At 36.0% G+C, this 11,965-nt stretch overlaps 1 protein-coding gene across 2 annotated transcripts; it reads left to right on the top strand.

Annotated features, from left to right (window-relative positions):
* Positions 1-1,503: 1,503 nt before the first annotated feature.
* Positions 1,504-11,272, top strand: LOC131066932 (ACT domain-containing protein ACR4). Of its 2 annotated transcripts, XM_058001829.2 has the most exons (7): positions 1,504-2,196; positions 8,733-8,778; positions 8,898-9,012; positions 9,326-9,393; positions 9,494-10,096; positions 10,204-10,308; positions 10,605-11,272. In XM_058001829.2, the coding sequence occupies exons 1-7, from the start codon at positions 2,126-2,128 to the stop codon at positions 10,947-10,949; spliced, it is 1,353 nt and encodes a 450-aa protein (XP_057857812.1). In that variant the 5' UTR covers positions 1,504-2,125; the 3' UTR covers positions 10,950-11,272. The 2 variants fall into 2 exon arrangements, with proteins under 2 accessions (XP_057857812.1, XP_057857813.1); XM_058001830.1 differs by lacking the exons at positions 1,504-2,196; positions 8,733-8,778; positions 8,898-9,012 and adding an exon at positions 9,116-9,137.
* The last annotated feature ends 693 nt before the right edge of the window (positions 11,273-11,965 follow it).

Genomic DNA, 11,965 nt, shown 5'->3' with positions numbered 1-11,965 from the left:
ATTAGGTCGGCCACCTAAAAGATATTACAATAAGATCATTACATAAATCCATATTACAATGATATGCCATGTCGGCTTAAGACCAAAACAACAATAACAATCCATAGAACATCCTGAAATATCCCGGTAACGTGTAGAGTACACGTTCACATGATACCGGTCCATAACCTAGATAGGTACCAGACCTATTATGGGTCCACTACGCCAAAGCAATGTCTTCAAGCAGTTGAAGCATGATCAAAGAACATCTTCCGCATCCTGAAATCCATGTAGAAGCCACACCAACACCACTTATGCATCCTGTCAAGATTCCTCAGTGAAATCTTTGTCGGTTAAACGTTAAACCAATGTCAGTATGGGTTTACAAGAGTGTATGATAGCATCCGATTACCAAGTCAATACCAACTAACCAAAACATGCTCCATGAACATCTAACACATAAAATCAAACATACTCCATTGATCCAAACATGCCAGAAGTGACCAACAGAGTCTCTTCTACCGATAACACTAGATCTTCTACCAGTAACCAAAACCTGTCTGTCGGTAACCAACCATAACAGCTAGTGTTGACATCAATGTAACACATAATCAATTCATCCATAATGCCAACAGAAATGACCCTCAAAATTTAAGACATCAAATTCATATTTCCAATTTCCCATCCCTTCTTATTACTAATAATGAGTTCATTTAACAATGTATGAAATGTGTTGCTATACCATTTGATTTAAAAGCATTCATTGTATCCTTAAACACATGAATGGATGACATGTTGAAAGAATGCAAAGAATGATCATGATAATCAAAGCACTATTTAACTCTAAATAGCAATAAATAAATCAAACCTACATGTTTGCAAATGTTGTCTTCAATATTTCTCATCACTATTTATTTAATCCATCAAGGGGTTTCAACTAAAATAATCCATTCATCTATTGAGTTAACAAGCTAGTCATGGTGTCTTTAGCCACCACCTTGACTTCTCAAGTATCCATCAAGCTAAGGCAAATATACTCTAGGATCTAGGAGAACATTTTTTATCAGGTGATTCATTCACATCCAAGATCAATTCTACACATCAAGATAAAATTTGTGAGACTCGGGATCAATCACTAGTACAACATGAATTTGGAGCAATTTTTTCCACCAATTTATACTTACATCTTTTTCAACTTGTCAATAGACCCTTAGTCTATTGACGAAGTTGAAAGGTACTTAATGAACCCACCAAAAATCAAGTCTTCTTAAATGCAAAACTCTAACATCTTAAAAAAATAAAACCGAAATCCTATATATATATATAAACTCAAAATAGAGACCACAATAACAAATCATTAGAAAATAACCTCAACACTACTCATCTATCATCAATCTTAAAGTTAAATAAACTCATCCTTCTCTTGATTTAATTGAGTTCCGTTATCTATGGTGATTGCATTTATTTATTTAATTGCCTTAAATGTGCAATCTACAACCAATAATTAGAGAGTACAGGGTCCTTTGTGCTTTTGTAGCGGGGATTCTGTCGTATATTGTTTCAACCACAGAACTCTGTAGAATTTCAAGACTGCTAAATCGTCTTTGTTTGTCCCATTATCCCGTGTAAGGTGTTCAGAGAGCCTAAAAAAAGGGTTAAAGTCTATCGATCAACTGGGATTTTTATGGAAATTAGGCCAATGGTTTGGTAGATAGTATATGTACATACAAATATCAAGTTATAAGGACTCTGACCAGCGTCTTGTTCTTTAGTATCAGCTGGCAAATACGGTGTAGATTTCAATTGTAAGGTCTATTTTCCTCAGGACTGTACCTTGAAGAAATTGTCGATTTGCAAAATAGTGGCAGTGGGCACACTGGCAGAGTAGCCAGATCAATCTAAGAAGAGCCAAGGATATCTTTGTCAAGAAATTGGTTTTGTATTGTCTGATTCCTCTTGCTTTTGTTGGGTTTGCCAATTCACGTTGTTTGAGGCAACACCCACTTGCAATTTCTATATACATATTTGCAGAGCAAGGTATCAACAGTCCTCATATGGAATTGCATTGTCAGAGCATTGATTAGGTCTCCGCAAGAGCATAAGCAAGATAGCATCTAGGCTTACCAACAACTTCAACAGAAAGGAAATGGATTGGATGGCTTCTCTGGACATTGATGATGAATATGAGAAATTGATCATCCGAATGAATCCTCCAAGGTCTGTTGCTTTTCTTGTTACTTCAATTCTCATGTTTGTCTAAAATGCTAACAGGACATAACAGAAACTGCACGCTCATGATTGGAGGTGATATTGGCTAGTTGTCAAAGTTGCCCTAACTGTTTTCGGTTTACTGCATTAGGCTGCTTGTGTTAATTGCTACAATTAATTATGTAACTTTTCTAGGAAATGCCAACTTATAAAAGGGTTACTAGTTAATCCAAGTGCGAGTTTTGCTTGGTTGGGGTGTTGGTTTTGGATCTGGATTTTTCAGGCTACATCAATCTCCTGCGGATAAATATCTTTCTAGTCGTTGTAACTTTAAGATTTTGAATTTTGATTCTTCTTGCCACTCATTTGTTTGTTTACCAGACTGGAAGGCGTCTGGATTTATCATTTGTTTGTACGAAGTACCAATTTGGGACTTTTCAGCTGTTCGGACATTCGTGAATCATCATGCCCTACCCATTGATTTAACATATATTCCCATTTTGGTGCTAGATATTATTATTTGTGCCCGAAAATCATATCCGGTGCCTATAGTAAGTATGCTCATAAAACTAGCACATCCTGTTATGACTTGTGATTAATCAGCTGTTATTGAATAGGACTTTGTTTTATCTTTCATAACAGTGAGTAGTGAGACAAGTTTCATTGTGACTCATCGTTTTGTGGCCCTTAGTTTAACTTTGATTCCATTTTGGTGCTCTGAAATTTACAATAGGATGCCTATGATGAATACCCCCGTAAAACTACCTTATCTTATCCATACCTTCTACATTAGTGTTTACTGATTTTGATATGTGTCTTCTACAGTTGTGTTTACTGCCAAATTACTATTTTATTCATGGGTTCCTGAATAGAGCTTTATTTTTTAAGATACATGCTCCACCAGTATATATTACTCAACGTTTCTGCAGTGTTTAGATATTTCTTTCTATATGTTACATTTGTGTCTTCAGACAGTTGGATATGCTTCACCCGATGAGTAGTTTTTTGTGCGCTTTACTTGGACAAACTTCTATTTTTATATGCCTTCCTTGGATAAACTCTTGTATTTGTGTGCCTTGCTCGGAGGACCCTCAAGTCCTAATCTTGAACTACTTTGAGCATTGTACAAGTCATAGTATAGTTATTTAGTTAACATTACCTTGTGTGGATTTATTAGACACTGGTTGCATTTTGTAACTCACTCTTTGCGATGACTTTATATTGAGATGTAATAAATGAAATATCATCTTAAAATCATGTTTTGTAATATTACCCCGTTAAAAGGCTTGCAATTCTTGTTATGAATATTAGCATATTTGTAGCTATTTTTTGAGCATTCTGTTCTTCTCACATATTATTGTTCGGTTTGATAATAATTTGCAGGTGAACATCCTAACAACCAGTATCAGAGCTCTTTCTAGGCCGTGTTATGTTATATGGCAGTATTAGATTAGTGGTTTACTATAACTACCTATCGTATGCTCCTCTTCACTGTTAAGGGACCATTTTTTTATTATAAAATGGTGAAAGTAGTGGGGTACCAAACATTTTCCGCCATTTTTTCCTATAGTACATTTTCTAGGTCAGAAACCTTGCATGAGGGGTTTTAAAATATTGTAGTGTTGTTTTTGGCTAAGGTAGATACCCTTAAGGTCTAGTGAACTGAGGACTGGTAAGACTCTAATAGTTGGGTTTCAAACAACATTTGTAGATGGACTTGAGTCTCCATGTACTTTTTGATATATTGGAAGACCCTCTAGGCTTAGGAGAAACTTCATTATAGGAAGCCATTGGCTGTTTGTAATCTATGGTGCATTGGTTAGCAATTAGACAAATTTGAATCTCGATCATTGTAGACATGCAAGGACAACATAGTGATTATCTTAGCTTCCCTAGCCACAATTTTGGAAATCACACCCTTGGAGGCAATGGGACCACCACAATGTCTGCTCAAGTTGGATTTTTTCCAATTTGATGGAGATGACTCTACTGATTGGATTCATCAACTATAATAATAATTTACTCTACATCAAACCCCCATAAGGCAGAAGGTATTCTTCACCTCATTCAGTTTGGAGCATGATTCCATATGGTAGTAACAATGGTTTGAGAAGAATGGTGGCACACCAGCTTGGGATGAATTTTACAAACGTCTCCAAACTTTGTTTGACCCTAGTTCTTACGATGGCTTGCTGGAGCATTAACCGAGCTACACCAAATTGGGCTTGTCTACAACTACCAAAAACCATTTGAATGTTTGATCAACTGGACTGAAGGACATTTTGATGACTTTACAGAAGTTGTGCTTCATTAGTGACTTAAAAGATTATATCCAGGTTGAGTTAATGATGTTAACCCATAAGTCATGATGGCAACCATCAGCTTAACCAAATTGGTTAAAGAGAAATTTGCTAGCAAGCATCGTACATATAAACCACCACAATTCCAAAATCATCCCCTCTTCAATTCTCAATATCTCCAACCCTGCATGTGACACCAATTAAGTGCTTAGGTGATGTTGAGATGAGGGCTTGTTAAGGGATTATGCTACAACAATGATGAAAAATACTTATTGGGTCATAAATGTGTGAAATAGAAATTGTATCTATTGAATGTGGAGTCACCCCTATCCTTGATGACTTGGAATCAACTTTAGGACACTCCAATTATAGAAGATGAACCTATGTTAGACTTCCATTACAATCTTTTCTTAGAGATTTTAATGTATGCTTTGGTCAATATAACTGCACTTGGGACAATGAAAATTAAGGGGTACTGCAAAAGAAACCCTTAACTATCCTAAGCGATTTAGGCAGCACCCACAAATTTCTTGGACCCTCTTGTGACTAATCAAGCAAGTCGTTAAATGTATTCCTACTCTAGTTTTGAAGTCATGATAGCTGATGGGGGAACACTAACTTCTAAGGGATAGTGCAAGAATATCCAAATTTTAATGGGTGATTACGATTTGACATCTGATATGGCTGCCCTTCCAATCAAAGGCTATGATGTGGTTCCAAGAGCACAATTTATCCATACACTTGGACCCATCCTATGGGATTTCTCATATATGTGGATGCAATTCTTCATGAATGACCAGAAATACACTCTCACAGGTTAAAATCAGAATCCATGAACCTTGTCACCTCTCATTATGTGGAAATGTTATTAAAAGAGATCTTTTGGGATCTTTACCCACCTTTGTTCTCATCATTTCGCCAATTCTAAAGCCTTGAATCAATCATTTGAGTTGCATGACCTTCTCACCTCACATGCCCCAGCATTTGCAGCAGCCATGTGGATTACTCCTTTGTTGTTCTTTGATCATACAATCCAGTTGATTCCATGTAGCATGTTGCCTAATATTAAGTTTTAATAATACCCTTTTGTGCAAAAGACTGAGATTGAATAAATAGTGCAAGAATTACCATAGGCCAGAGTTATTCAACCTAGGGTCAATTTATACTCTTCTCTAGTACTCTTTACTCAAAAAAAAGGATAGTTCCTAGCATTTGTGTGTTTTTTTGGGAAATAAACAAAATTAGGATCAAGGAGAAGTTTCTAGTTCCTATGATTAATGAGTTGTTTGATGAATTGCATGGGGTATACTTCTTCTCCAAACTAAATTTACGATCCAAATAGCACCAGATTTTCCTATGTGAAGAGAATATTCCTAAGACTACCTTTTGTGCTCATGAGGATCACTTTGAATTTTTTGATATGTCGGTTAGCCTTACTAATAAGCCGCTACATACCAAAGCTTGAACAAGTTTTTTCAGCCATTCCTCAAGAAATTTGTTTTGGCATTCTTTGATGGTGTTCGCATCTACAACAGAAATTGGGAGCAACTCCTTCACCTCAATAAACCTTCCAACTCCTTTTAGAAACTGTTATGTGCAAAGCATTCCAAGTGTTCTTTTGGTCAAATAGAGACCAAATATCTAGGGCATATTGTCTTAGCCGAAGACATTAAGGTTGACCCTAAAAAAGTTGAAGATATGAAGAATTAATCAAAACCCAAAACTCTCAAAGTCATGGAGGATTTTTGGGTCTTATCAGCTATTGTTGGAAATTTGTCAATGAGTACAATAAAATTGCTGTCTCTTTGATTGGCATGGTAAAGAATAATAAATTCATGAGGTTGAAAGTGATAGAGAAGATTTTTTATTTACTTAAGCACGCTATGTGCACTATGCTAGTCTTTGTGCTGCTAGACTTCTCCAAATCTTTTACCATTGGAAGTGATGCTTCAAGTAGTGGCATTGGAGCCATCTTAATGTTAGTAAATGGAGGCCATATTTAGTGGGATGATAATTTCATACAAAAACTGATCATCATAACCTCAAGTGCTTCTTTGAACAACGTGCCTCTTTTCTAGAACAACAAAAAGTGAGTCACCAAATTATTATGATTTAATTATGAAATTATCTAGAAAAAGGGAAAGGAGAATGTGGTGGCCAATGCCTATCTAGACAATTTGATGACCATGAGACTTTATGTGCTGTATCCCTTTTTACTTTGGATTGTTTATAGTTCGTTCAAAAGGAATGGCAAGAGGATGCAACAATTCAATAGCATCTTCATTAAATAAAGATTGGTTCCACAACTAAGCTTGGATACATTTGGGATGATAGCTACTTATGTTACAAAGGGTGACTTGTTCTTTCTGCAACTTTTACTTTTTCAGGTCCACTGTTACGTGAATTACATGTGTCCCCCTATGTGCGGCACTTCAAGATCTTAAAGACATGAAAGGATAAAAATTAAAACACTTTTTTTGGGTTAGTATGAAAACTGACATCAAAAGATTTGTTGTCAAATGTGATACATGCCAATGACAAAAAGGAGAAGTTGTTTGAACTCCAGACACTCGACAACCATTGCCCATTCTGCTTGCCATTTGGACAAATATCTACATGGATTGTATTGAAAGATTGGTTAAGTCAAGTGGCAAGTCATTCATTTGGGTGGAGCGAATTGCCTCTCCAAATAAGCCCACTTCTATTCCTTGTCCCATCTATCATTGCCAAAGTCTTCCTCGACCAAATCTTCTGCCTCCATGGTATGCCACTTCCATTGTTTGTAACTCTGATCCTACATTCACCAGTAACTTTAATTAGGAAGATGAGTTCAACATATCACTCACAAATTGATGGTCAGACCAAGATTTTCATAAAATGCCAAAGATTAACTTACGTGGCTTTGCTTTATTAGACCAATAAACTCACTGGGCTAAATTGTTTCTCAATGTAGAATGGTGGTGCAACTCTTCCTATTATTTTTCCACCAAGATAACACCCTATGAAGCTGTGTATGGACAACCTCCACCATCCCTCACCTCCTTTTTGCAGGTAGTTCCAAAGTGCAAGTTGTTGATTCCACTCTCAAAAACTGTGAGTATCTCCTCCAAACTCTCAAGGACATTTTGGCAATATCTCGTATCCTTAACAAACAGTAGGCTCATCAACACCATTCTAAGTGCACATTCACTGTTAGGCATGGGGCTTTTCTATGGATTAATCCCTGCAAGCAAATGCTTTTCAAGCTTGCTTGCAAATAGAAATTAGCACTCAATTTTTATGGACCCTCCCAAATACTACAGCAGGTGGACAAAGTGGTGTATAAGTTGGATCTTTCTCCTTCCTCAAAGATACCTTGTTTTCCATGTCTCATGTCCAAAGAAGGTCCTCAGTCAGCATGTTCACGCTCTGTCCACATTTCTTAAATTGGATGATGAAGGATCTATCATCCTTGAGCAGCAGGCTATTTTGGGTCAATGCTCATGCTCATTCCATAACTACAGCATCACAAAAGTATTGGTTTTGTTGAGAGGCTTACAACTAGAAGATACCACTTGGGAACCTTTTCACTAGTTCTAGCAACAGTTTCCCCAATTCAAGCCTTGACTACAAGGCTTTCCAAAGGGAGTGCACGTTAGGACCCTCATTTCCTAACCTTGTACCACTTTGAGAATTGTAATACTCATTGTATAGCTATTTAGTTAATATTAGATTATGTGGTTTTATCCCATATTGGCTGTATTTGATATGTCACTCTTTTTGAGGGCTTTATAATGTTGTAATAAAACAGTTATGATATTGGAGTCATATTTTGTAATGGAGCTTTTCTCTCAAAGAGGTTGCTCCCCAAAGTGACTTGAAATTCTTGTTATCAATATAAGCATATTTACAACTATTTTTTAGGTACTGTGTCCTTTTCGCATGTTATTGTTTGGCTTAATTATATTGTGTAGACAAAGATCCTAACACTTGCTTGGAAAATCTTGTGTTTATTACTGACACCAACCATTTGCTGTCTTCTTAGAAATGGTTTACCCGCTTATTGTTTTTCTGGAATGAAACATGATCTTATGTTATTGTATCCGAATGTGAGATGTGTTATGAATTAGTTCGAGAATGCACTAATAATTTCTGAGGCAGCAGTCATTCATTCTTGATGATTCTTTGATTGATTTTTAATGGTTTTGCAATCTTGTAACATTTATTTGATTCAATCTAGCAATTTACCTTTTCTTTCTTACACAGGGTTTTAATTGACAACAAGTCTTGTGAGAATGCAACACTAGTGAAGGTATTTTTTATGGATGTTTTCAATTTATATTGTACGGAACTTCTCATTATAGGTATAAATTACACATTAGCTTACATTGCAAGGACTGTTATCTAGCATGATCTTGCCGTTCCTTGCAGGTCGATAGTGCCAATAAACATGGCATTCTTTTGGAAGTTGTACAAGTGCTAACTGATTTGGATCTAACTATTTCTAAGGCATACATATCATCTGATGGTGGATGGTTTATGGATGGTAAGCTTTTACTTGATTATCCTGACAGTGTTATATTTTCTCTTTTACTGGGGTAAGGGGGATTAAATTCTTGAACTGAATTAGTTGACTAATCATTCGGCTGTAAATCAGATGGTTTATGGATGGTAAGCTTTTACTTGATTATCCTGACAGTGTTATATTTTCTCTTTTACTGGGGTAAGGGGGATTAAATTCTTGAAATGAATTAGTTGACTAATCATTCGGCTGTAAAACCAGATCAAGACAAATGGCTTTATGTATTTACTTAAAATATACTATCTTTGCAGAATCTAACACTGTTTATGTTGTACAGTATTCCATGTAACAGACAAAGATGGCAATAAAATTACTAATGAGAAGGTTATTGACTATATTCAACAGGTATTTGTACTCATTTTTAGTGGGAAATGCTATAGGGCAATGTTCCTTTTTAATTAGAAAAGCTCTAGATTTTATTGACCCGTGTTTTGTGTAATTGCAGTCCCTTGGAACAAATGCGTGTTTGCTACCTTCACTTAGAAGAACTGTTGGAGTAAAGGCTGCTTCTAAGCATACAGCAATTGAATTAACAGGCACTGATAGGCCGGGTTTGCTCTCTGAAGTATTTGCCGTTCTTACAGATCTTAAGTGCAATGTTGTTGGGGCTGAGGTCTGGACCCATAATATGAGGGTTGCATCTGTGGTGTATGTTACTGATGATAGTACAGGGGCTCCAGTTGACAATCCTGAGAGACTTTCTATGATTAAAGTACAACTTTGCAATGTTCTGAAGGGTGATAATGATAAGCGAGTTGCCAAAACTGTTGTTTCTACGGGTGTTACTCATACTGAAAGGCGTCTACATCAAATGATGTTTGCTGATCGTGACTATGAAAGAGTGCATAATGGTCTGCTAGAGTCCAGGGATGATAAATTCAGGCCTTTAGTGACTCTGCAGAACTGTGTGGAGAAAGGTTATTCTGTTATTAATATTAAGTCCAAAGACCGGTCAAAGCTTCTTTTTGACACGGTTTGCACTTTAACTGACATGCAATATGTTGTATTTCATGGAACGGTTGATTCTGATGGACCTGACGCATTCCAGGTGAGGGTTCTGACATACTCCTTTTGGAAAGTCCCTTGTAATATCTATCAAATTTTTTAGATTGCTCACAGTGACTTAAAACTTCATTCCACTTTTTATGGTTAAAGGAGTACTACATCAGACATATGGATGGCTGCCCAGTGAACTCAGAAGCGGAAAGGCAAAGAATAATCCACTGTTTAGAGGCAGCTATAGAAAGAAGAGTCTCTGAGGTATGGATGGCTATTTGTATTAGTATTCTGAGAAATCATTAGAAATGTTTGGCACACACAAATCCACAGAGGCACAGCAAAGCAAGCTGTTGGCAGTAGGTTGATATTCCCATCCATTATATGTCTGAAGAATGCAATTTAGATCTGTCAGTAGCTTTAGGAATCAGGAATTAATTGTGCTATAACAAGAAGTTTTTTGCCTTCGAGTGCTACATATTCTATCAACTTGCAAAGTGGGCATAGCTTGAGACAAGTGAGATCCAGTTATTGATTAAAGGGTTTGACTGCATCTGCAGGGATTGAGACTTGAATTATGCAGTGGTGATCGAACTGGTTTTCTCTCTGATGTGACCCGCATATTTCGTGAGAATGGTCTGTCAGTCACTAGAGCAGAAGTGAGCACCAGGGCTGACAAGGCAGTGGGTGTGTTCTATGTTACAGATGCAGCAGGAAACCCTGTGCATGCCAAAACTATTGAAGCAGTTCGTGGTGAAATTGGGCAAACAATACTCCAAGTAAAAGAAAGTTATTCAAAATCCCCTTCAGAGGAGACAGGTGGAAGGTTTTCGTTTGGTAACATTCTCAAGTCTACCTCAGAACGTTTTCTTTACAATCTGGGATTAACAAAATCCCTCCCCTAGGTGGAAACAGAGTCGAGATCAGGTTGATCCTTTGGACTGCACAAATTTACCAACATTCAAGTAAGTAATCTAGTTTGCATGTGGACAAAGGATCTATAGTCCTTGTTTTCATTCTGACCTTGTGAGGAAAGGGTATTAGAAAGTATGGTTGAATGCAGTCATGCTCTGTAATCATATGTATAATGCAGTTTAGAAAATTGTACATACACAAAATGTTCCACCATTCTTCACTGAAATTAGTGTTGATCGTTGTTTGCTCCATTCTTGTAATAAGTTTCGAGACCCAATTTTCTTGAATTTACATTGGAGACCATTACATGAAATGCCTTGGAATACTTGGTGGACATCATCAATGTGACTTAAAAGATGATATTAATTTGGGATTTAAGAGTTAATGTCTTAAAAAAAAAAAATCACCAATGATTATTTGTTCTTACTAATTAAGAAAAAAAATAAAAAATTACTTTGTATTAAGTATAACTTAGAATAGAAAATTATCATCCAATGGTTCTGTAATGGTAAAGTGGTGCATTTACAAAGAGAGTGGCATGGTTTGAATTCTTACTTTGGAGTAAATAGGTGTGGTTTATCATTCATGTGGATGCCATAAATTATATTTGACAAATTAGAATACACAGAATTATTATTATTAAACATAAATGATTATATCAATCAAATATTATAAAATATTTTAAGTGATATCACATTGAAATATTGTGAAGATATAATTCTTTAATCACTTAACAAAAAATATGTAAATATAATTTAAATTAGTAGTAAAGGATATAAAATTAATTAAATAAAAATATATGTTAATATATAAAAAAATTATTTTAAATAACAAGATTAAAACGAAATTTGATTTTGTGTTTGGAAATCTATCAATTGAGTTGTATCCTACGAAGAATGGAAGGACTTTCTATTCTTGTCTTGCCTCTTATTTGAGACATTGTTAAAGTTCGGTTTCATATTGCATTGACCATTTTGGTTTTGTTAGTTTTGGGTTATTTTCAAAA

Source organism: Cryptomeria japonica, chromosome 9 (assembly GCF_030272615.1).
Source record: "Cryptomeria japonica chromosome 9, Sugi_1.0, whole genome shotgun sequence".
Taxonomy (NCBI): Eukaryota; Viridiplantae; Streptophyta; class Pinopsida; order Cupressales; family Cupressaceae; genus Cryptomeria; species Cryptomeria japonica.
This window is presented reverse-complemented; position numbering and strand designations above follow the sequence as displayed.

What these genes read in the sequence shown, in the direction of transcription:
- LOC131066932 (XM_058001829.2), top strand. Translation starts at nt 2,126, where the DNA reads ATGGATTGGATGGCTTCTCTGGACATTGATGATGAATATGAGAAATTG. An exon ending in ATGGACCTGACGCATTCCAG is followed by an intron (nt 10,097 to 10,203) that starts GTGAGGGTTCTG and finishes TTATGGTTAAAG; the next exon opens with GAGTACTACATCAGACATAT. An exon ending in TAGAAAGAAGAGTCTCTGAG is followed by an intron (nt 10,309 to 10,604) that starts GTATGGATGGCT and finishes CTGCATCTGCAG; the next exon opens with GGATTGAGACTTGAATTATG.